Here is a 24,401-nt window from a genome sequence, read left to right on the forward strand (position 1 = left end):
CAAATTCTGTAATTTACAAAACTAGAGAATGGTTTGGGACTATAATTACAATTTAATAAACTCATCTGGGGGAGGTGATGGTGATGTGGTGGTTAGCAACGTCTCCACACAGTAAGGAGGATTCAGGTTCTACCTTTGATTGATTTTTTTTTTTTTTGAGCTTGTCTCTGGGTTGTCCAGATCCCTCCTGGAGTCTGGCGTTTCATAGGTTCTTTTGTGTCTGTTAACCCTCCCGGCCAACTTTTCTCTCTCTGTGCTCAGGCTATGTTAGACGAGTATTTGTCCAGGATATACCTTTCCTTTCCCAAGTGATTATTTTGTGATTTTATTTTACTTTGTTTTCTCTTATTCCAATAAATGAACAAATGAGCAAAACAACAATGTGTACAGTATTTTGGGTTTTCTGCTACACATTTTCTGACTGTTGACAATATTTTCTCATTAATTTTATTGACAACATAGCTCTGTAAAATCTTCTGTGTAAAGCTTATGTGAAGCATTAATAGGAATTGAACATATGTTTAATCTGTCTTCTAATATGTTTAATTGATGCAGAAATCTATGTAGCTAAGCGCATTATGAAATTAAACAAAAACCTAAAGGACTTAACTGTCATGGTGGTATGTTTTTATTAAACTAGTGGCCATCTCCACATTTTATAAATGTTATTAGAAGGTCAAAGCGGTCACCGCGAGCTACATGTGCATTTATTGTGACTATTCCAGGCTTAAACTGTAATTACTGTCAACAAACTCAATTTATCAGAAGAATATCAGAAAGTGTTTACTGCAGGTCTATGTAAACCACTACGACACATCAGATTTTAGTCTAAAAGTGTTTTATCATAAGAACTTTACAATTTAAAGAGACAATAAAAGTCAGACACTAGTGAATTGACCTTACAGGTTATCAAAAATAGCTGCAAAATACAGAGGTTTTGCCACAGTTCATGTATTTACATCAGCCAAGTTAAAAAAAAAAGACATTGTACCAAATGCATGGAAAGCACACAGACAGACATGAGGATAAACTTGATAACAATCTGTGTTCATCAACTTGATGTGCTCTTGGTGCAGTTTTCACCCTTCACCGTTTTGTCCGCTCCACAGTGCTCCCTGTAACCCCTTTTATTGCAACTTATTTCTGTGCCACTTTGTTGCAGTTTTATACAGAAGCTGCTACACAGTTGTTACCGGTCTAAAAAAAGTGCCTGTAGGAGACCGTATGTACAATACTCTGCAACTCCCACACATATTATATCAAACATGTCACTGACACACAGTTAAGACATATTCAAGTCTTCCTCCACCTCATCTTCTTCCCTCACACTGTTTCTGTGTTCAGCAGGTTCCATAGGCATACCCATCTTTTTCTGCAGGGCTTCTAAGCTGGCTTGGCTAATGTAGTATCTGACATTCTGGGATGGCAGCAGCTTCTGGAGTTCCTCCAGTTTATTGTAGGCCTGGAGAGAAAAGAAACAAACAATGAAGACAGTTGAGCATTTAAATAATAATTAGGACTTTTATTATTAAACAATTTAATAGCTAATAAAAAATACATTCATGCATAATTCTTACATACGTATTTAATTAATTAAATTAACTTAAACAATTAGAAAAAGAGAGATAAAGTCACCATTTGGAAGTTGCCTTGCTGACAATGGTGCTCAACAAGGAAACCAAATGCATCTCCAATCCTGACAGCAGGATCCAACTCTGGCTCGTCCAGCAGAGCTTCACATAGTCTCACCGCCTCGTCTGCATCCTCAGCATACAGCCTGCAGGCAAATGAGAACATTTACAAATCTCATAAAGTTAAGAGCAAAGCAATGAAAATCCATAAACTATTTGTTGTGTTGGATAAAAAACAAAGAATTTCTTCCAGGACAAAAACAACAAAGAGGAAGTGTCTTGTTAAATATGATGTATTTGGAAAATGAACTGACTAAATAATTACGTCCATACATTTAAATCCATGTCAAGAATGACAGGAATCAGAAAAGGGGATCCAGATTTGGTGAAGATATTTAGAATCTCATGATATACTGACATGTGGAACCTGTGGTGCCATAAGTGCTTTCAGTTATTTGCAAGTATTTCTTCTTCTGAAAAGAAAAATATTACTATAAGAGGTGGAAAATTAGAGATGTCCAACATACTGATTACAAAGGGAGACTTTTTCTTCCTGTTCAACACAGAAAACGTCCCCAAAAACCCTAACGTTTAAACTCAAAATAGTAAAAGACTACATTTGATTTCCATTTAAATCCTGGGATGTGAATCACAGACAAAGAACTTTGGCTTTATTAAAACTGTGTTAAATAATAGAGCAAACATCTTTTTTCTTGAGAGTTCATGTGAGAGCAATGTTGCCCAAATGCCCAAATATGTCAAAAGCGAATAAATTCCCTGCATGGTAACCCTTTTCTTTTTTTTTTTATCTTACCTGCGGATATGGACAAACTTCTTTATGAGTGTAATCTTATGCTGCAGGTCAGCTAATCTAGCTTCTTGTTGTCCTCTCGAAGTGTCCTTTGCTTTCGACACACACTTGAATGCCTCAGTCAGTGCATCCAGCGCCTTTTCATAGTTCTGGTAATCATCAATCTCAACCTAAAGCATAGTTTAAAAAAAAAAAAGAGCAAAATTTGAACTACTTTCCCTCAAAAATAATCACACCTTCATTTCATACTTTCTAAAAGTTCCTTTTCTGTGAATGGGCAACTACTAACATACAACAAGCACTTGGATGCATTTCTCCTGACTGCTTATAGATTTATTTTAGATTTAAAATAACTACATACTAAAGCTTAATAAACTTTTAATGCAACTTGCAAACTTTCCCAATATTGTTTCATTTCATAGTCCGACAAGATTTAGCAACAACCAAAATTAAATCAAATGAAGTGATATTTTGTGGATTCCCGCCATACCTGAGCACAAGCTTCATAGAAGCCAGCAAGCAGATCTGGTGCCCTGCCTTTAGTGTAAAAACCAATGATTGTCTTTAAGATCTCTGGGTTTTTGCGCCAGTCCAGAGACTGGAGATAGTTGGCAGCCATGATGAAAAGCTCTTTCTGACGACAAACATTGGCAAAGAAAACAATTTTCTCCGTATCACCCGACTTGAGGAGTGCCCTCATTGCCTGTTCCAAAGAAACACACAAAGAATATATAGTTCAAGGTATGACAGTCACACTAATTTGGACAGACAGAAAACAAGCACAGCTTAAAAAAGTTTGAAAGTCTAAGTAAAGCGACTTAGAAAAGGAATATTCTGAATATTACATGTGTTGGTGGTAATGTGAATGCACTATATATGGCACATCAGGCTGGCAGACCAAACAGTTTCAAAATGTCCCTCGTTTTATCACAAGATGTTCTGAGTTTAAAGAAGTTTAATATGATTCATAGGTTTATAACTGATCCCATCCCTACCTTTGGTTTGTTGCCTGCCTGTGTGTATTTCTTAGTTGCCAAGTGGTAGTTTCCCTGCCGCATGCAGCAGTCAGCAATCTTCTCCAGCAGCTCCTTGCGAGCCTCTTCAGACAAATCTTTCGAGTCCGTTACAGTCATTCTCTCAGCCAGTTCCTCTGTGATTGTCAGGTTCTGGGTCAAGCACAGCTCCAGGGCTTGATGGTACTATGGCATGAATATGAGGATGCAGCCATGTAAGTATCACACATATATGATAAATACATTCTGGGAAGGTGGAAAAAGCATCACAGAGGTACCTTCTTAGCTGCAACCAGTAACTCCACTGACTTCTCATACTGGGAATGAGTCATGAAGAAGTCAGAACAGCGAGTCAGGAGGGCTGGATCAGAGTTCTCATTCAGATCTTCTGCAATGAGCATAAGTGCAGAGAACTGCTCCGTGGCAAAGGCCAACTCCAGAGCCTTGGAGACGTAACCAGCCTAAAAAGAGATCAAAATATAAACAACACGCTGCTGAAGTTCTGGTTCACATTTCAGCAAATTTAAGAAAGTTTCAATTTAGCTGTAGGTTTAATACATGTTGCACTAGTGCCCCCTTGTGGTGGGAAATAGATTACATCAGTTCTCTGTGACAGTTGTGACGGACCTTATGGTAGAGTGAAACGGCTCGGTCCATGTGAGTCCCTTTCTCCTCGTAGTAACAGGCAGCCTCCATCATGTCTTCTGGGTTACTGAGTAGGGCCAGGTTCATGAGCTGGTCATCAAGGCCGTTCTCCTGGTCAGTCAAACAAGTTAATAAACTGCTTAGAAATACTATAAACAATACTCAGACATACCAGCTGGAAGCTGATTTCCTGTTGCTGGGCTGACAAGTACACAAAGCAGGTACACACTTTACCTTACAAAGCCGGATTGCGTTGTTATAGGCCTGTGCTCGTGTGTAGAAATGAACTGCTTGTCTGATATCTTCATGACCCTCATAATGTCTGGCCAGGTGGTATGATGCTGCTCTGTCTCCCGTATCATTGGCTATCTGAGACGCCTGCCATATAAATAAAAGCGTTATTACATTTTTTTTAACTGAAAAGTGTCTATGCTCATCAGTCTTATTTTGTTTTTTGTGTTTTTTTTTTTAAGTAAGATTTTGCACATACACGTATAATACCATTAGTTTCATGAATCAGTGTAAAAAGAAAACTGATATAGAAATTAAATAAAATGCACTGATATAATATTTTCCAATATAAGTGGTTTAATGTACAGAATTAAAAAACTGTATCCTAAAAGTGTAATAATTTTGAAATAAAATGCTGTTACTTGACTACAAATTAGCTCATTTTCTTCTCGGGGTCTTGAGAACAAGAAAAAGGTTGTAGCTTCTCGTGGACGATGTAGCAGGCATACCTCTTGAATGTTCCCCATGTAGCAGTGGACTCGAACCAGGGAAAGGTAATCCTGAGCAAGGTCATAAAACAGCAGCGCTGAGTCCATGTCTGACTGGCTCTCCAAGTACTGAGCCCACCACTTATAGATGTTCCTGGGTCCAGAGCAGAATGAGGCTAATTATTAGTGCATTCACATCCTTCAAGTATTAAGACTCAGACCTCAGTCTGGACTCACTTGTCTTTCATTTTGTTAACGTAAATCTCTAGAGATGATGTGTCATCCTGGAGCATCCTGGGCACCTCAACTCTATGTGTGTCTGATTTTTCATAGCTGTAACAAAAAAAAAAAAAAAAAAGAGAAAAGGTCCATAATAATGTTTTGCTTTGAAGATACACACACTTGCCAAACTGCTGTACCACTGTCATGAAACTTTGCATTCAGTCTTACTAAGCAAGGGCCAGAGTCTTGTCTCCCATGGACTCCAGGTATTTGGCGTAATTGTAGTAGGTAGTACGCAGATGGATGCGGTCGTGAATTTCCGCTGTCTCCAAAGCTTGCTGCCACTGGCCCGAGGCCTGATAGAAAGCGTTCAGCAGGTCATAGCGTTGACAGCTCTTGTACAACTTTTCTGCATCTTCCTGTTGGAGAACAGGAAAAGATGATGGAAAGATAAGTGCTTTCAGTCAGGAAAGTCCCTTGGTTTTGTGTGCGGTGACATGCTTGGAGCTCAAAAGAGGATGTGTTATTTCTAGCTAGAGGATGTGGCTTTATTTTATATTAGAAAGTAGGTTAATTATTAAACATGTGATTATACTGATTAATTTAATTTGTGAAAGTGAGAAGTTTCTTGTTTTTCATTGCCGTTTTCTCTTCCGGTGTTTTCATTATTAAGAAATGTATGTTTGTTCTTAATAGAGATATTTTGGAATATTTTCAAAATAGTAATAGAATTCTGTATTCCATTAAATAAACCATCAAGAAGGCCATTTATGTAAATATTTAAATGTCTCACCATCATGCCGAGCTGAATAGCCAACATTGCCACTTTGGCTTCTGGTTCAGGCTCTGCCTCGGCTTCCTTCAGCGCTTTTGCTGCCCTGGCATTTCCCATATTCCCAAGGCACACGCGTGCTACATCTAGCTGGCGAGTTTTCACACACATGCGTGCCATGTTTTCCCATACTGCCTTACTACAAAAGAAAAGAGAAATGGCTGTTTGCAAGGGTGATGTGTTGCTCATTCTAATGGTATTTTATTATTCAAAAACAAAAGTGAACATAGTTGTACGTGTTTAAGGAATATCTGATAAAAGATTTCCTACTTGATAAAAAAAAAAATCACACAATGCCCCCTGCATTCTGTTTTTTCCACTTATTTACGGTTTACTTTCTTTATAAATTGTTACAAATCTGACTGAAATGTTTAAATAATCTCAATAGCAAAAGCACGACTTTAACAGATAACATCAGCACAAGCTAGCAATTAATGAAATAATATTTAAACCCAAAACATGCTTTTAATTAGGTCTTTCCTTTTCCTTTTTTTTTTTTTTTACTTTTGTCTTGCTGACGTAAACTGACGCATCAGCTCTTTTATTTTAGCTTCAGCTCCAAATTTGAGATTCCACAGCCATCTGGTCTCTATTTGCATCCACTCCCTCCTCTTTGCTTTAGCAGATACAGATGTGGGTTGTTTATGGAAAGTTAGGCAACAGGAAATACCCCAAATCTTTAGGGGGCCCTGCTGTGAGAGAAGCAATGGAGGCCAAGTGAAATATAACACTACAACAGCAGTAAATGTCAGCCAAACTCTTACTCTGTATGGTCATGGAATACACGACCAAAAAGTCCAGCTTGCTCCACACAAAACAGCAAGGTCTGGAGGGCCAGAAAAGGAAAGACAAGAGAAGAAACAGGTCTACTTTTGGCCCCTCTTCCCATCCTCTTTTCCTCTCAGGAAACACATCCTGTTGCTGGCAGACTGTGGCGGCCCGAGTGTTTGTTGCACACAAGAGAGAGGACTTTAGCAAACGCCCCCTGGTCTCCAGACAAAAGAATACACCAAACAGTGACGTCTAAGATGGGGTCTTTTGGATACTCTCACATACCCACACTTACACGTGCATATTTAAAGTGACCATGAAAGAGGGAACTGCCTGTTTAAAGTTAGCTACAGCTGCGAACTGATGTCTCGGACTTTAATGAACAGCAGCTCCCACACATTACAACTCTGACCTCGAGCCTTTGCAGACAAACTGTGAGCGAGAGCGAGAGAGATACACGAGGAGAAGCAAGACAGAAAGAAGCAGCAGGAGGTGGGCTAGAGAACTTCTTGTTCCAGCTGGGCTGCAGGGACACTTTAACTCAATCCAGCACTGGCTACCCTTTGCAAAGCCACAAGTGAGTCAGCTCCTAGCAACACTGTCTGAAGAATCCATCGTTTTTCATCTGTTCTTTGAAAGTAATGCTGCGCAGCTAAAGAGAGGAGGAAAAAAATAGAACTACTACTACGTGCACGGAGAAACAAGTCGCATACACTGAAGTCAGACCAGTGCAAAGTACTAAAGAAAAGAAGAAGATAAAGTACAAAACAAGGACTGATTATCCAAGAGTCAAGCTGCAGCCAGCCAGAGCCAGTGGAATGGACCCAGGTGCCAGCTGGATTAACCCCCAGGTACCCGCACTGCTGTCTGAGGAGGAGGGCTGAGGATCTGCCGCAACGACAACCAAATCCTGAAAGAGGATGAATGGAGATGTTCTTTAGCTAAGTCTTCAAACAATTTATCTGTGTGAGCTGGAACAACACGAGCCAACAGCTGGAAGAAGAGGAGGTTGTGGAGACGAGTCAGGGGGCCCAGAGCACTGCTAGTGCCTCTGGCCCAGAGGAGAGGAGTGGGCAGCACACTGAGGAGAACCAGGAGCTGCAGGAGGGACACCACGGAGGGGGAGAGGTGGCGGGTGCCGGGCGTCGCATGGCCGTGCAGAGGCTGGTGGCGGCAGCGGTGTTGGTAGCCCTGCTGTCCCTGGTCCTAAACAATGTCGCAGCCTTCACCCCAAGCTGGGTCCTTCAGGCTTTGGAGGATGGCCGTAAACGGAGTGTGGGGCTGTGGCGAATGTGCCCCAGTTCAGGTGAAAAAGGCCGTGATGACTTCCAGGCTGGGAATAAAGTGCAAGGGACCCAAATGCAGTGCAAAAGCCTTGGATGGGGCTCTGATTATGCAGGCTACCAAGAATCTCGCAGCACTGTTAAATGTAAGTTTTTATTTCACTTCTACTTTTAACCTTGACTTAACACTTAAGTTCTGCTTTGCAAAAAAAAAAAAAAAAAAAAAAAACAATTATTAGACAACACAAATGTTCAGCCTTTCTCTGAATTTGTTGACTAGTTCACATTGTATGTTGCAAAGAAGCCCAGATGACACTGAAGCATCTCTGGGCCTCTGCCTCATTCTATATGGTCGTTGTTTCCACATGAAAACACTGCAGAATGCTCAAAAATGTAACTTATATTCTTGTCTTGAGGATTATCTAATGTAACAGAAGGCCATGGTCACGCAAGCCAAGAATCTACAGAATGTCTATTATGTAAAAGTCCAGGCCTTTTGCTGGCTTTCGTTTTGCCTGTTGACTTTAAGTTTCTTAAGTCAACATTAACAGGACTGTAATGGATTTATGTGCTTTCCTAAATTAAGCTCCACTGAGAAGTTGCCATTCAAGAACAACTCTGGGAAAACACTGAACTTCCACTGGGAAGCTTTACTAGAAACAATGCAGTGCTGTTTACAAATGTTCAGCAATGTGTTACCCCACCATTCATGAAATGGAGAAACCGCATTAATACCAGCACGCCACAATTGTGCAATACATGTTTTATGTTTGAAAATTTCTATTTTTGATTTTTTAATGAAGGCTTGCAGTGTGTACAAAGTCAACACACTCAACATAGAGCCACAGATTCGACTAAACTTATTTTCTGTGCCTTAAAGTGCAGTTTAACATGATGAGAGCCTGCAACCTGATGGCGACGGTGGCCCTGACTGCAGGTCAGCTGATCTTCCTTCTAGGTCTGATGGAACTGCCCTTCATCACACAGGAATCTCAGTGGTGGGAAGAGGCCATTGCTGCTCTATTCCAGCTCGCCAGTAAGTATCACCCTGCAGCACATTTATATTGCTTTGCATTTGAAAGTGAATAATATACAATGTGTACATTATAATTAGAGACATAAAAAGCATGTTTGCTGTCAGAGGGCTATAAAATGGAGATACATTCACAAGGGATTTAGAGTGGTTGTATGAAAAAGATCAGCCTCAAATAGTTCATAAAGTCAGACTGAGATCATTGTGTTTAGCTTGTAATAAATGTAACCTGTTTTTTTTTTTTTTTTTTTTTTTTTTTAAAGATATTTTTCTGAATGGAGGTACATATTTTTGTCAAATGTGGAAAATGTGGTAAAATGTATCAAAAAATGAAAAAAGCACACACACAACAGTTGAAATAAAAACAACCTTGACTGAATGTGTACTTATCCGCAATAATTTTCTTTGAATAAATTAAATTATTGATTAAAACTGGAGTGAAAGCAACTAAACTGAGGGTTGAGACAGGACTGACCAGGAAGCCATCAATCAGAGAGAAGCATTCTTTAGATTAGTCACAATATGACATAAATTAGCTCAGTTCTTAAAGCCAAACTCTTCTTAAACCAACCCTCCAACCTGTGTGTGGCAATGAATCGGTTGGCATGGCCAGCCCCAGCGCCCCTGTTGAGGAAGTGTGTTGTGTTATGCACAGTGGTCGCTCAGCTACATGGTACTGGAGCAGCATGATGGGGGTCTGCTCTGGGTCTAAATTTAGTTCTAGTCCAAAGTCCATGGGCCAGAGCTGCAGCGAACCAGGGAGCGACTGCCGGGCGCCAGGATATCCCTGCTCAGGACGAGGAAATGTCTGTGACTACCTGTTATGCAAACCCCTGAGCTGAAGAAGGAAAAAGACGGGAGGGGGAATGAACGGGAAAGACAGTTTTCAGCAGGGACTGTGTGTTTGTGTGCATACTTGCGAGACGGATTATGTGCATATATGATTGTGTGTGTGTGATTGTGTGTTTACAGTGGCCTTTGGAAGAGAAATGTCCTGCTGTACACATGTCTACAGGGTGGGAATCGCATTGGTCTAGATAAGCCGGCCTAGCTTTTATGTCTGTGTTTACAGAATGTTCAAGAGTACCAGAAAATCATTATCCTTTTTATCACTGCTGTATTCAGCTCACATTACTGGAGGTGATGACTTTGATCCAAACACTTTGGTGGGAGGATTGAGATCCTACCAACCCAGCTTCAGTTATCAAGAACAAAATAATTAATAATAGACAGTGACTGATAAATAAATAAATTGTCTAAAAAAAAAAAAAAGGGCACACACCTATTTCCTTAGCATCTAAATATAGTTAATATTGTCACCAGATATGGTAAATTCTCCCGCTGGGTAACAAGATGACATGTTTCCTAGGAAACGGGATGTTCCCAACCAAAAGTAGATTATTAATACTGAGTAAACTCAGGGGAATGTAAGGTCATAAGGTCATCTGTTAACAACTTGAGCCATATTGAGTAAAACTACATCTCTGATGGCTCGGTTATCCTGCAAACATTTTTAACTTGCTTTTTCTCAGTTTACATCTTTAGACATATTTGCCCGTTTTAACCTATAGACCTAAACAAGATTAATGTAATGAAGTTCTTTAAGAGCTTTAAGTCCTTAAAAGACCATATATCTTTATATTTCTGATGATGATTGTGTTCCTCAGTGAGGTTTTTCTATACTTAAGAAAAAACTGTTGTTCAGCTAACAGCGCTGTGTATTCAGCGGTCAATACACTTTGTTGCTTCAAATGCTGACCTACATACACTACCAGTCAAAACTTTGGACAAATTCTTCCATTGGATTTAATAGAAAAATGTGTTCAAACTTTTGCCTGGTAGTGTATGCAAGAAGTCCAAATTAATGCACCACAATTATAATATATTGCAAAATGAATTTAGTTGACTAAATTCCAATTCAAGTAAAACGTTTTGATCTTTTTAGTAAGAATAGGTGCACAAGCTGCTTCCATTCAGCAGTCCATTCCCTGTTCCTACTTTAGCCCTCCCCCAGCGAGTCGGTTGGTGAATGGGCTACAGCTCTGAATGAATGGAGATATTTTAACACATCGCTCACTTTCTCTGGAATGTTTTCATTTTCAGACGTGCCAAAATACTCTTGAATTGTGTGTCAAATGTGAGACTGTTGAACTACAGTATTAAGCTCCACACAGTGGCATGTAAGGTGTCCACTGGTCAAGACTACAAGGCTCAGAACTGGCTTTGTCATCCATGAAGGCAACGCTTGAATTTGCTTTCTAAATAGACACAAATGTCTTAAGATCATTGCAGAGTGTTATATATTTTGATTTAAGGAGGGGGGGTGGTGGCGAAGCAAGTGATTAATATGAGAAATGGGATGTAATTTCATTATACCAAGAAACAAATAAGTACTAAGAAGTTTTGGAGACAAATAAGTTTACAAGCTGCAGAAGTTATTAAGATGTCTATGTCAAATGTTTAACAAATTTATTAACCTTTCAGCTTAGGGTGTGGCAAATAGGGAAGGAAGGATGGAAAGAGGAAGAAGGGGAAGGAAGTCTAAGAGATAAGTCTGTGCCAAAAAACAAGTTCACACAGCCTGAACTGGCTGGAACATGGACAGGAGATTATTCATTATCTTGGATAAGGAGCCAGACAGGTTAAACATGAGCAGATTGGGCAAACACTTACATTCTTATGTGTACACATAGTGGTAGACATGCAATGATATACAGACAATTACCCACATCCTCACTTGAAACAATGACAGCCATCTAACTGCTGAAGCACACAAAGAAATATAAATGAATTTCCCCCACTGGTGCTGCTGACGGCTTCAGGAAATGTACCAATTCATATCCTAAAGCACTCACATCCCTATTTCCAGTCATTATTTTTGGTCTCTTGCATTTGTGCTACTGGTTTTCAGGCATACATAACTCTGGGCATTTACTTCTGAATGTGATAAAAGAGGAGTCAAATGAAGAATATTTAAATAGCACTACTTTATACATATCTTCAATGGTAAGGACACAAAGTCCATGCCATGAATGAAGAATAAAACAAAGTGAGGATCAAAGAAACAGCATGAAACTGAAGAATGCGGCTTTCTAGCTTTGCAGGAAAACAAGAGTTGCGTGAGTTACCCTTCTGTGAATCAAAGAAATCAGGAGATAAAACATAAAGGGTTTTCCGAGCATTTACTCTCTGCCGTGATATTTTTATGCTTTTGTGGTCTTTAATCTGAGATCTAAGAAGTTCTTCCAAAGAGGAAACAGATTTCCTAATTCAAAGGCCCCACACAGAGATCCAGCTCAACAGCAAAATACAGGATGATGGGGATGCTTATGTACATGGAGCATGAAGGATTTTTATTCTTGTTTGTTGTTTTATCATTGTTATTCTTTTTTTTTTACAATCCCAAAAATAGAGAAATAATGTACAATCGCAGTAAACACAAAGATATTTAAGATTGTTAACTGTGGAGCGAAGTATAGTAAGTACAAAAATTTGGATAAAAATGACAAATAAAGACTGCAGTATTTTTCTTTCTTGTTTCTTGTTTTGGGAAATGAGGCTGAATGTGGATCTGTCAAGTTAGTTTCACTTCAATAATTACATACAAAAAACACAAACGACTATGGTCTCTGTGATTGTTCCCCCAATCTCTGTACGTTAAGATGTTGGAGAATTGTTTCATTTTCAACCAATATAAAAAATTATTTTTTTTCTTTGTAGGTTTTGTGCTCGTGATTGGACTTGTGACATTTTACAGGATTGGGCCCTTCACACACCTGTCCTACTCCTGCTATGTGGACATAGCGGCTTGCCTTCTGGCCACAATGGCTGCAGCGATGCTCATTTGGAACATTCTACACCGAAGGGATGACTGCCTTGCACCTCGGGTTATAATCATCAGTCGCTCACTTGCGTCCCCTTTTCACCCACGGCTTGACAATGACTATGTGGAGTCGCCGTGTTGAACCATGAAGCCGAACAAGACAAGCCAATAAGGAGAAATCACAGAGAGTTGCAAGACTGTGTTCTCAGCATTATGCCTTAAAGGGACTTTCAACAGAAAAAGACATTTCTCTGGCTTCACAACTGCTGGACAAATGTGTGTCAACCACTGCACACAGTTTCTCCTACTCCCACCCCTTTAAAAGTATCAGAATTATTTTGCTGCAACAAAGCACAAGAATCACATATTTAACAAAAAAAAAATATAAATCAGCTCTAATTTTTCAAAAATATCCACATACAGTATGCTAATTTATGTATTTACATTTTTTGGAACTAACTGGGAGCTAGAGTGGAATTCATTCATAAATCATCTTTATGAGATCAAGCTGGACCTTGACCTATTTTATTAAACTTGCACCTATAAATAATCCCTAAATAGTTATAAATTGGAACTAATGACATTGAAATTCAAGATGACCTCCTTCTCGTCTCCATTATTTACAAAGTATTCAAATGTAAGTCCATACTAGTATTGATGACACACATTGAAAGTGAGTTGGTAAACTAACAATACAAAGGCAGAAGAATTGATCAAGTTCAACTAACTTTAATAGTGCTCTTCAATCAGTAGCCCCGTTTACTTTAAAGCAGTCACTGAACAGTTAATGATCAATTACTTCAATTCATACACAGTTCCTCTTTTGGACTGCCAGTGACTACTTTGCAGGTGTATTGCAGTTAGCGATGACTTGCACACACTGCTTCAATTTATATTTCATGATGCTTTTGACATGAAACTCTGCTAGCTTGTGGTACATACTGTATACTTAAATTAATAAAGTAGAATTGTGCTATCATTATAAGTGGTATATTTTGACCATATCATAGTTCTGCAAAGAACTCTAAGTTAAATGTGGGTCTCCATAGTATTAAGCAAAGGGGCACATGAAAATAATGATATTATCATGTAAATTCAATAAATGTATTGTTTAACATTCAAACACAGTGGTTGTTGTTCCTGCTGTTTTGTGTCTGTCAACAGTCTTGACAAATATACAACAGAAAACCTGTTATAAAAAGATAAGTATGAAGTGTCCAGGAATTTTTTTTAAAGAAAATGTGTGATATTTAACTTCCACTATTTGTTTCCTGGTTATTTGTGGAGCATTTCACCACCTAAACCAGCATCCTTATCAGTCTTGTGATTCAGGTGTCATCAAGTGTCCATAACACAGCGGACAGTATGAACCTCTCAAAGAAGAAAGCTGCAACTAAGGAATCTCTCAGTAACCCAAATTCTGTGGTATGCGAAAAGCACATAATTGTCCTAACATGTATAGAATAGGAACACTTTCCTAAAATAAGTATCATTAAATGTGAAACATTGTTTACAACATGACAAGAAATCTCAGCAGTTTTTTTTCATGCAGTTTTAACTTAAGATCATCGTTAAGCACAGTGAAGCTATTCAAAATTTAAGCTTGATGGAGATTGTGACTCCTTATGCCTGAGAAACTGGAAGCTATTTAGTCCCTCAAGCAAAAAAGCTGCATTGTACTCAAAGATTAAAATACCTGAAGCCCACAAAGCAGAAGAAAGTTCTTTCCTCTGTTTGATGTGTGATTAAAACATGGAAGGCTGCAGTAATGTTGGAGGTGGGTATTCAACTTAACTCCTTGGGGTCTAAAATCAAAGGGTCATCAGATCAATTTTGCTTTTCAAAGCACCATAGCATTAACAAAAGAAAAATGTCATATGGAACGCTGGTGTTACTTTTAGTGAAGGGGATAAGTTGAAAATTTCTCTTCGCTTCAATCTCTCCTGGTGCTATTTTAACATAATATCTCTCAGAAATTCAGTCAAATTTCTTTTGAGGAAGAGATAAAACAGTAAATAGCAACAGTGTTGATCAAAAAAAAAATCCTCTACTACTGATGGACAAACAGTGGAGAGGGAACTATAACAATTTCACTGAGATCATTTAGCTTTTTTCTATGACAAATAGCAAAACCTGAGAGAAATTTAGACAAAATTATATCTATAGTCTATGTAGATAATTATAGCGTTTTAGCTGACACTTGTCACAAATGGGTCAGATGCAAAGGAACATACAGTAAGACAAAGGTCCTGCACATCCAAATGCCTCTGCAGCACATCACTGTAGTCAGAGACAACACGACAACAAACAGGACAAGCAAACCTGTATCTCATGTGCTGCTTTGGGTAACTTTTGAGTGGACACTTCCACGTTTATTTAGCTACTTTTAAAATTTTTTTAGGCTTGAAAAATGGCTCAACAGCATATTTCTTCTTAACCCAGTTAGACAATTACAAATATGATGCTTCATATTGGAAGAGGTCCCACAGTAAAGACCCTACTGGGGGTTCAGTGTTTAAACAAAGTTTGGGGATTAAGCCACAAACCTTTCCTGAAGGAAGACCACTCTAGCCCATCTGTAAAGTACAGTGTAACTTGTACAGTTTGCCCATACACTTTTGTGACTTTTGTCAACTGACCTTCAAAATCAAATATGTATGACATGTACATTGCATTTTCTCTATTGTTTGCAATGGATATTTTATCATATGACCCCAAATACCAATGTTAGACAAGACAATGACTTCAAAGCTAAACTCAGATTTGACATGAGAACGTCTGTCCATTCAGGGATCTACTGCTTCAAAGCAAATCCCAGAAGATACAGATTACTGAAACGCAGGTTCCTGTGGGTGGAGATATACAGGAATCAAACACAATACCAATTTTAAAAAAGGGCAAAAGAAAAGAGAAGTAGCTATAAAAATAACCATCAGTGAGGAACTTAGTAAAACTGTCATCAGGCCTATTAAAATCCTTGGCACATCCGGCCAGTGAATTAAGCCGTTTTCCGATTTGTTTGTTTCTGTGCCCTTTTCCCATTGGCGTAATGTTTGTACGTGTAAAAACAGCAGTGCTGCAGGACTCAACCTGCGTGCACTGAATCACGTATACTTCTGACGATAACATCAGATCACTGGTGACTTCATTTACACTTTTTATTAAGACACACACACACCCACTCACTCACCAGACCCACCCATGAATGACTAAACTCATCCTTCTGCTGACATGATTTAATGTTTGCCAGCAAAAAACGCTGCATTAGAACCAAATTGGCAGGAGGGGCCCTCCTGCATGCCTGTGTGTGTGTGTGTGTGTGTGTGTGTGTGTGTGCCTCTGAATGTGTTTAGAAATGTACATCCCCTCAGAACACACCCGCACACTAACAAAAGCAGTCACATATACACGCATTGAAGAGTTCCTTCCCTCAACACAGATATACAAAAAGTCTTAATCATGTCCTGTGTTTTAAATTCTATTTCATTTACTTAATAAAACAGGTTTGTTTTGTTGGCTCTAGTTTGACCATCATGTCATGTCACCATGTTTTTCACTGGCTCATCAAGTGTCTCAAGTTGGATTTTCTGATTCCTGAGACAAGACAAAATAGACTGTGTTGCTATGAATGTAAAGTTAATTTGATAAGAGAATAACATTATAGAAAAGTATGATGTTTAAACAAGTTAACAGAAATTGTTTACAGCTTTCTAACTACAAACAACAGCAAAGCATTTTAAGCAAAATGAAGGTTATGGTAACAACACCACCCAAACATAAGTTGCTTAATATTTTAATTATAGTTCCTATTGAAAATGCTAATGAAGATGTAATGGCAGTAATCAGAAGAATGAGACCTCATGCGAGTGAACAAATGTAGATGACTCCTTCCTTTATCATCATTTAAAGAACATATCGAAGATTAATGGATTATACTGGCTTTCTGTCTGTCAGCTAGTTAGAAAAAAACTTGTCTATGCATTTAGCTTTAATAGACTAGAGTATTGTAACGCTTTTCCTTTCAGGTCTTCCTAAAAATCCCTAAGACAGCCGCCAGACAGCAGCTAAAACCATGAAAGTGGATCAGATTAGATATTGAATCTGGCTTCATGTCTGTCAAAGCACTGACTTCAAAATACTGTTGTTAGTTTACTAAGCACTTAATGGTTTCAGGAAAAATACATTCAGTATTGTCTGCTTTGCTATGAACCAGCAAGACTCCTTACATCATAGAGGTCAAGTTTACTTTCTGTTTCCAGAGTCAGAACTTAACACAGAGAAGCAGCATTTATCTTAAATGCTCTTCGCCTGTGGAACGGACTCTCAGAAAACTTCAGGTCTGCTGAAAATGCCAACTGCTTTCAATCACGGTTAAAAACTTTTCTACTTTCTGATGTCATTCATCAAAACAACTGTTAATTCCCTGTTAACTTAATTATCATTTGCTGTTCTGTCTTAGCTTTTTAGGATTCCATTTCATTCATTCATTCATTATCCTAACAACTGAAACCAATTCAGGGTTGCAGGGAAGCTGGAGCCTATCCCAGGAGTCTTTGGGCAAAAGGCAGGGTACACCCTGGACAGCTCGCCAGTCCATCGCAGGGACACACAGAGACAAACAACCACTCACGCTCACTCCAAGGGCCATTTTAGAGTAACCAATTAACCTAACAGGCATGTCTTTGGACGGTGGCAGGAAGCTGGAGTACCTGGAGAGAACCCATGCATACACGGGGAGAACATGCAAACTCTACACAGAAAGGCCACTGACCAAACCTTGCCCCAGCCGGGGACCAAACCAGCGACCTTCTTGCAGTGAGGCCACAGTGCTAACCACCATGCCACCTTGATTCTATTTCATTACTTTTAATATTTTTCTGGAATGCTTGTATTGTTTTAATTGTCTTGTACATAAAAAGTGCTGTACAAATAAACCAGCTTGGTCTTACTTTCTTTACAAACACGGCTGAGTCCACATGTTCATAAATTATTTCAAATCTTGACATCCTACCTTTTGATGAGCTTGATAGACTTAAAGGCTTCATCCATGTCCCCAATGCTCAGAAAGAAGCTGAAGTTGAGCATAGCATCCCGTGTGGACTTATCACAGTTCTCCAGGCCCACAAAGTCTCTAAGAGCTCGCCTGGACACCATTTGGGGGAATTGGGAAGGTGCCGCTGTTGTCGATGAACCCTCTGTTGAACCTGGATCCCTCTCACCTGGCTGTGAGATAGAATACCAGGAAGGAAGATTGGGTTTTAGAAGTTGTAACTACAAGATATAGTGCTTGATGTGTTTAAAGAAAGTGGGATCACAACAACAAAACAAATGGAGAATGGAGAATCACTGGGAGACATCAGGGAATGGCTGGGTGGGTGAGTTGAATAAACAAAACAGAAGAACATATTTTATAAATCTATTAATCAAGACAAGCGCATTAAGAGGTGGATGCCGAGAAGGAGCTTTCGAAAGAAGTGGATGCATTTGTCTTGATATCTTTGGGAGTCATCATTTTCTTTTTGAGAAAAAGTAGCACAAGAAACACATAATCACAGCTGCTGGAAATTGGGAGGAAACAACACTGGAGCCTTCGGAACAAACTGTCAGGGAGACACTTACTTCAGGCTGAAAGACATCACCTTTCCGATATAACAACTAGGATGTATTAAATCAAACACAAAGTTTTGTGTAAGAATAATGCTGGGTATCAACAAAAGCACAAACAAATGTGTTTAATAAAAATGTCAAGAAACTATGTAATTAAAGAGTAACATTACGGTCGCAATATATGAAAAACCTCAATTACTTCACTGAAAAGACAAAAGAGGAAAGCAGAGTGTTCTTTGTCCTCACCTTGCAGCAAAAATAATAGTAGGGCACATCCAGAGCAAGGAGGGCTTGCAGGCCTATAGGTTTGGGGTAGCAGTCTTGTAGAAGAAGTCCGTGCTCTTGTGTACAGAACAGTGTTACTACTGACACATCCACCTATGAGGAGGAACGTCATCACATTACCATTTTTAAAAAGCGAAATTCTTCCAAAATTATGTAAGAAAAAAGAAATCATGCTTATTAACAGTAGATGTTCAAATAACAAAGTTTGGGTACCTACTCATTAACTTTGAATGAATATGTGTTTAAATTATAATTAGTACTGCATATACGCTACCAGTCAATTGTTTGGACACACTTGCTCAATAATGTTAATGGTTAAATATGTCGAAACTTTTGACTGGTATTTGGCTTAAAAATGCTTGAATAAACTTGGCTTTAAGTTTTCAGCTTTGCCTTTTTTACAACATTCAGTGGAACTACTAGAAATTAATGTGACCTTCTAAGTGATAACAGTAACATTTACCATATCTGCATAACTATTCGATGAGGATTCAGAGCTGACTGGCACTGTCTCACAAACAAAAAGGCGAGGTTCACTCTCATCCCAGTAGTGAGACACTGGACAGCGACCGCTGAGTTCTGTCTCTCGAAACTGATGCCTGAAAAACAGAAAAAATGTCTATGTAACTTTATTAGATGTAAAGAAAAAAAATACAATTGCAAGTAAAGGCAGTTAAAATCCACTTTAGTTACTTTTCACTTTCTTCTGGCTGTGAGATACCACTGGACGGTCTGCCAGTGAAGAAGTCAAAATGTGTCACAGTATCCATCTCAACGTCATAGAAGTACACTTTGTGATCAGGTCGTCCATTTACCTTATAGGAAAAAAATACATTCAGGTCAGCTGAGAGAACTGGCAAAAAACAACCATGTCTTTCAATCCAGATTCTAGATGGGACAGTGTTATGTTGTTAGCTCACCTGAGAAATTAAGATGCAGACTTGGCTTCCATTGGCATTACACTTTACAGACCTCAGAGCTCCCAGATTGGCAATCTGTTCAGCCAAGTTCTTAGCACCGCAGTGAGCTTTGGCATCTCTGAAATTTTTTTTTTAAAAAAAGGCGAAACATGTATAAAAAGTCATTAAAAACATGTAGCTAACATGCTCTTTAGATCTTTGAACCAGGAAAAATGATCTGCATAAACAGTGTACCTTCTAGAGAGGTCAAACACTCTGATGTGTGCGGTGTCTGTACCTACCACCAGGTACGACTGACACACATTGAGTAACATAGGGTTGCCCTCTGCCTTTGAGAAAGTTAAAAGTTGCTTTACTGTTCCCTGAAAGAAAGAGATAGGAAATGTGTATGTATGTGTGTTATATTCCACAAATCATTTAGCATGGAATAGTGGGTTAAAATCTGAGCAAACAGACCTGTGGAGTACGAATCTGTACCCTGTTTGGTTCCACAGTGTAGAGATTCTCACCATGCACTGCTACTTCCTGCGAATCACAAGGAAACGATCCTAGGAAACAAGGGAAGAAAATTAGGGAAACCTAAAATTTGAAAGGAAGAGAAAATTGCTTTGTACATCTGCGGCATGCATACTGTACCTGTATTGCGTAAAACTGTCCCTGAAAGTTCATACACAGCAACTACTTTGTGATTCCAGACTGTCACCGAGTCCTGTGATTATGATTTAAAAGAAGTCATGTTAACAGAAATGTTGAACAAAATATTGTGGAGGCCTTCATCTCTTTCGCTTACCTTGGTAACACAGACTCCTTTGATGTGCATGTCAGACTGCAGAGCGAGGTGCACTCCTGTGGAGAACTGAGTGATGCTGAGTTGTGTTGGGGTAAGCTGCACTGCTGCCACCTGCTGACTGAAGTGGGCTGACATCACATGCTCACACAGTATCAGCACAGTCTTTGAATTGTTTGCTGCCAACAGATTCTGGCTGGAGCCCCACTGAAATAAAAGATTTGACAGAATTTTCTGAGCAGAACCAAACATACACAGCCGAAAAAATAAAGTTTCCACCTGGATTTAACTGAGCTAATAGGTACAAACCTCCTGTCGGATCAAACCTGCATGACCAATTATATTTTAGCTGACAAGTTATTTAACCCAATATGATGAAATGAGCTTCTCATTTCTTAAACAATTATGTAAAAACACAGATCCCATGGTTGTGGAAAAGACGTTGGTCTGTTTAAGAAGGATCCAATAATTAGCATGCATCAAGCAAAGAAAACATCTAAGGAGATTGCAGAAACAACTAAAATTGGGTTAAAAACTGTCCAATTTTGTGACAAAGCCACAGTCAATGTGTGCCGTAATCAAAGCTAAAGACGGGCCAATGAAATATTTGTTTGACTTTTTTACTGGCCAGCCAGTGTATCTTACTAAGAGTATAAACATGAAGAGTCTATTATTTGCAAGTAATATCATTTGGGAATCCAAATGCAAATTCATACAGTACCTGTATCTGAGTGACATTTCCTGCTATTTCAGTTGGAGTCTGTAACTTCCACAGGATCTTGGTGTTCGTTCTGATGTTGTTTGGCTGCACGACCATCTTCCACATTGCTATGCGCCCCTGGGATGTACCAGCTGCGAGTGTTTCTAGGAATTTTATAGTAAAGTTAGATTTTCTGTGATCTGCACATCCCAATTAACACTTATATTTTGGAGAGGGGGTGTGTTCAGTTACCTTTTGCTGCACAGTATGAAACACAATTGAGCATCTCTCCATTATCAAAGCCCAGAGTCTCATCAAGAGTCAAAATATAATTTTCATCTCTTTCCAGGTCCCACAGCCTAAAAAAGGGAAAAAAAAACATAAATAAAAATAAAACCAAGAATAAATAAATTAGCATGTGCAGTATGCTTCATGAAGCAGAGAAGTGCATGCGACATTATGTGAAAACTGACCTGATGATCTGTTCTCCTGTCGCTGTGATGAGGAAGCTGTTTTCTGTCCACACAATGTCCACATCCTGCCCAGATTTGCTGCTCAATTTAACCTGACATGAAAAACATGGTCACTAACCAAGGTGTGTATTTGTTAACCCTAGCTGTGATATTTACCGTTGGATCAATGTTTATGATATCAGATAGCTTCTTTGGAAAGGATATAATTACATCAGTTTGATAAAATTAGTTTTTTGTACACTACAATTCAAAGATCTTGACTCGCCTTCTCATTAAATCAGATGGGAAAGTGTGCCCTAACTTCACACAGTGTACAAACAGATTTTTATTGGCAAATGGTGTTTTTTTAATTTATCTATTTTTCTGTTATATAGGAATGTACCTTCATGAACTCCTGTGCTTCACCTTCGGGTCCTAGTGTGTACTGTGACAACATGAGGGTCTCTGTGACCACTGCAAGGGCCTCTCTCTTCTGAAGATAGAAAAGTTTCTTGATAGAACCTTCCACACTGAGAAGTGTATTCGTCTTACAGTGCTCATCCACACTGTGGACTTTACCTTTGTATAAGGAACACAGACATAAGAATATTTTAATGAAATATTAGTTAAATGTGTCTATTTTTATATACAAGTGAAATTTCAGAGGTTTTAGAGATGATTTAGAGATGAGTTTTTTTGAAAATGCTCCTGTTCATTAGTCATTCTTACAAGCAAGATTCTTCTAGAAATTCATGTTGAAAATACTTCCCTCCAACTTTTTTTATTGCTCAACAATAGAGCAATACCCTGTAACTGAGTTACCGTCATTGTGAGACCTGCACGCAAGCTACAAAGAGCTACCTTTATTTTCACTGGTTGGTCACAGTGAAGTTTATAAAAATAATGTGATATCTTAAAGAAAACGTGCTCAAGTATTAATAATTTAAAAACAAGAAAAGACTAAAAAAAAATTCCAGTTCCCAATAGGGTAAATTTACCATCTGCAGTGCTCACGTAGAATACAAGTCCTTCCTGAGGTCCCATCTTCAGAGGAGCTCCTTTCCAACTGAACATGTCTAAAGCGCTCTCATCACCACTCACTGATGCCCGAGCTAGCTTTGCCACATCCCTGTAAAGAAGGCCAACTATTAGCAACCCAGTGCTCAGAATAAATGCAGTTTTCAAAATTTTTCAGCTCGGTCTCTAAATTTTCATTTAGCATTTGTACATGGCACATTACAGTCCTTCGAGTTTTTAGTGAGCATTTTGTCCAGTTTGAGTAATTCTACACAAAGAAAATATGTAACAAAGCAATTATTTTCTATCTCAATCTTCTCTCATATAGTTAACATAGACATGTGGACATAAATTAAGGCAGAATGTACTTAATGCCTGAAACCATCGTCATTAAAATAAATGTTCAGGTCTCATTGGAGTGTGTGTGACTTCTCTGCTTATAATCATCACAAGGCAGACCTTCAAATAGCACAGGCACTGAATATGGCTCAGTTTGTAAAACTGCTGATTTTTTATTACATATGGATTTTGCTTTTTTTTTTTTTTTTTTTTTTTTAAAAATGTAATCTTATATGTCAAAGAAAATTAAAAGAAGAACACTTGGCTTCTTACATGCCAGGTAAGGCAGGTCTAAAGATGCAGCAAGTTAAAGGTTTGCTGTATTCATGTTTTACTTGATGGTTTCCTTGAAGTTTCCCTCTGGCATCTAATTTCCAAACTGCAAGAACTCCAGCCTGTCAACAGACAATAACAGTATATCCAAAATATAGAAAATATGAAAAGTGTTGAGGTTGCACAGAAATAATCCTGATCATGCTAAGGTTACCCAACTAAAGCCCGTGAAATCATGATCACTTATCAAAAAATAGGTTACTGACTGAACAAAAATGACTCCACAAAAATACACAAATGTGGCAGCATGACTGTGTTGTGTTCCACATACCTGATCTCCTGTTACCAAGCGGCTACCAAAGCTACTCCACTCTAGTAATGCAATGCTGGCTGTATGTACATTTGCCAGAAGTGTCTTTTCTCCAGAGGGGGTTGTCAGCAGCAGTACCTCTCCATTCTCCCAGCCCAGGGCCAACACTGGTTTTGACGGATGCCAACGCAGCACAGTGGGCTGGTGAGGGCGCTCTATATGGCAACTCTCCACATACTCTCCCTGAATATGGACAGAGCTGATTGTTAATAACAAGATTTTGCTATGCTGAATGCAAGAGAGCAGAAGAATCCCCTCCCTTGTTTTAAGTACATGCTTCCAAATTCACAGTTTACCTGTTGCAGGTAGATGTCTACATTGCCTCCTGTAGTAAGGCTGCTTGATGCCACAGCCAGTATAGGAAGAGTCGAGTGCCATGACAGCTGAGAGGGCACATCACTGTTTTCAGGAGCATCAACAGGGTGGTCAAAATACACCGCCATACCCCCAGTTTATTTCTGAACATCAGGAAAAACGCAAAAGCAGATGACAGGGATTTGGTATGACATCTTTAATGGTCATTAATATATGTAATGTATAAATTCATCTTTTTATGTTTTTTGTATAACTTCAGTGTCCTGTGACAGCTACTGAGCTATTTGGCTAACTCATGCTCTTCAAGGTTGTTATCACAAATCAAATCTAAAACTAACCTAATGGTTCCACATCAATGTTACTTCATTTGTTGGGGGATGGCTTGGCTGGTTTTCAAGTGAAAACATTTAAACGTCACTCCGATTATACCATAATACGTACCAAACTCAGATATCGTTCACCGCATTAAGGCGAGAAGGGACTTCTACATTTAGCTTAAACTACCCATCGCATTAGCTATGCTAGCCAAAGTTAGCATTTATGGATAGCCGTC

General features: G+C 38.9%; 2 protein-coding genes across 2 annotated transcripts; one reads left to right on the plus strand and one right to left on the minus strand.

The window, feature by feature from the left end:
• Positions 1-1,282: 1,282 nt before the first annotated feature.
• On the minus strand, positions 1,283-23,976 carry ift140 (intraflagellar transport 140 homolog (Chlamydomonas); the record flags this gene model as incomplete). Its single annotated transcript, XM_079261092.1, has 30 exons — positions 1,283-1,462; positions 1,636-1,777; positions 2,446-2,612; positions 2,933-3,145; positions 3,438-3,641; positions 3,734-3,916; positions 4,083-4,211; positions 4,335-4,478; positions 4,841-4,973; positions 5,057-5,152; positions 5,270-5,460; positions 5,835-6,012; positions 17,795-18,006; positions 18,403-18,438; positions 18,637-18,768; positions 19,139-19,274; positions 19,369-19,490; positions 19,596-19,713; positions 19,830-19,957; positions 20,052-20,143; positions 20,232-20,304; positions 20,386-20,589; positions 21,104-21,246; positions 21,335-21,441; positions 21,556-21,647; positions 21,938-22,113; positions 22,533-22,663; positions 23,164-23,285; positions 23,495-23,716; positions 23,830-23,976. 30 exons carry the CDS (start codon positions 23,974-23,976, stop codon positions 1,283-1,285), a joined length of 4,353 nt encoding a protein of 1,450 aa, XP_079117218.1.
• Positions 6,930-13,901, plus strand: tmem204 (transmembrane protein 204). Its single transcript, XM_079260393.1, has 3 exons — positions 6,930-8,073; positions 8,808-8,963; positions 12,681-13,901. Exons 1-3 carry the CDS (start codon positions 7,794-7,796, stop codon positions 12,923-12,925), a joined length of 681 nt encoding a protein of 226 aa, XP_079116519.1. The 5' UTR covers positions 6,930-7,793; the 3' UTR covers positions 12,926-13,901.
• Positions 23,977-24,401: the final 425 nt, after the last annotated feature.

Source organism: Telmatherina bonti, assembly GCF_933228915.1.
Source record: "Telmatherina bonti genome assembly, chromosome: 21".
Lineage (NCBI taxonomy): Eukaryota > Metazoa > Chordata > Actinopteri > Atheriniformes > Telmatherinidae > Telmatherina > Telmatherina bonti.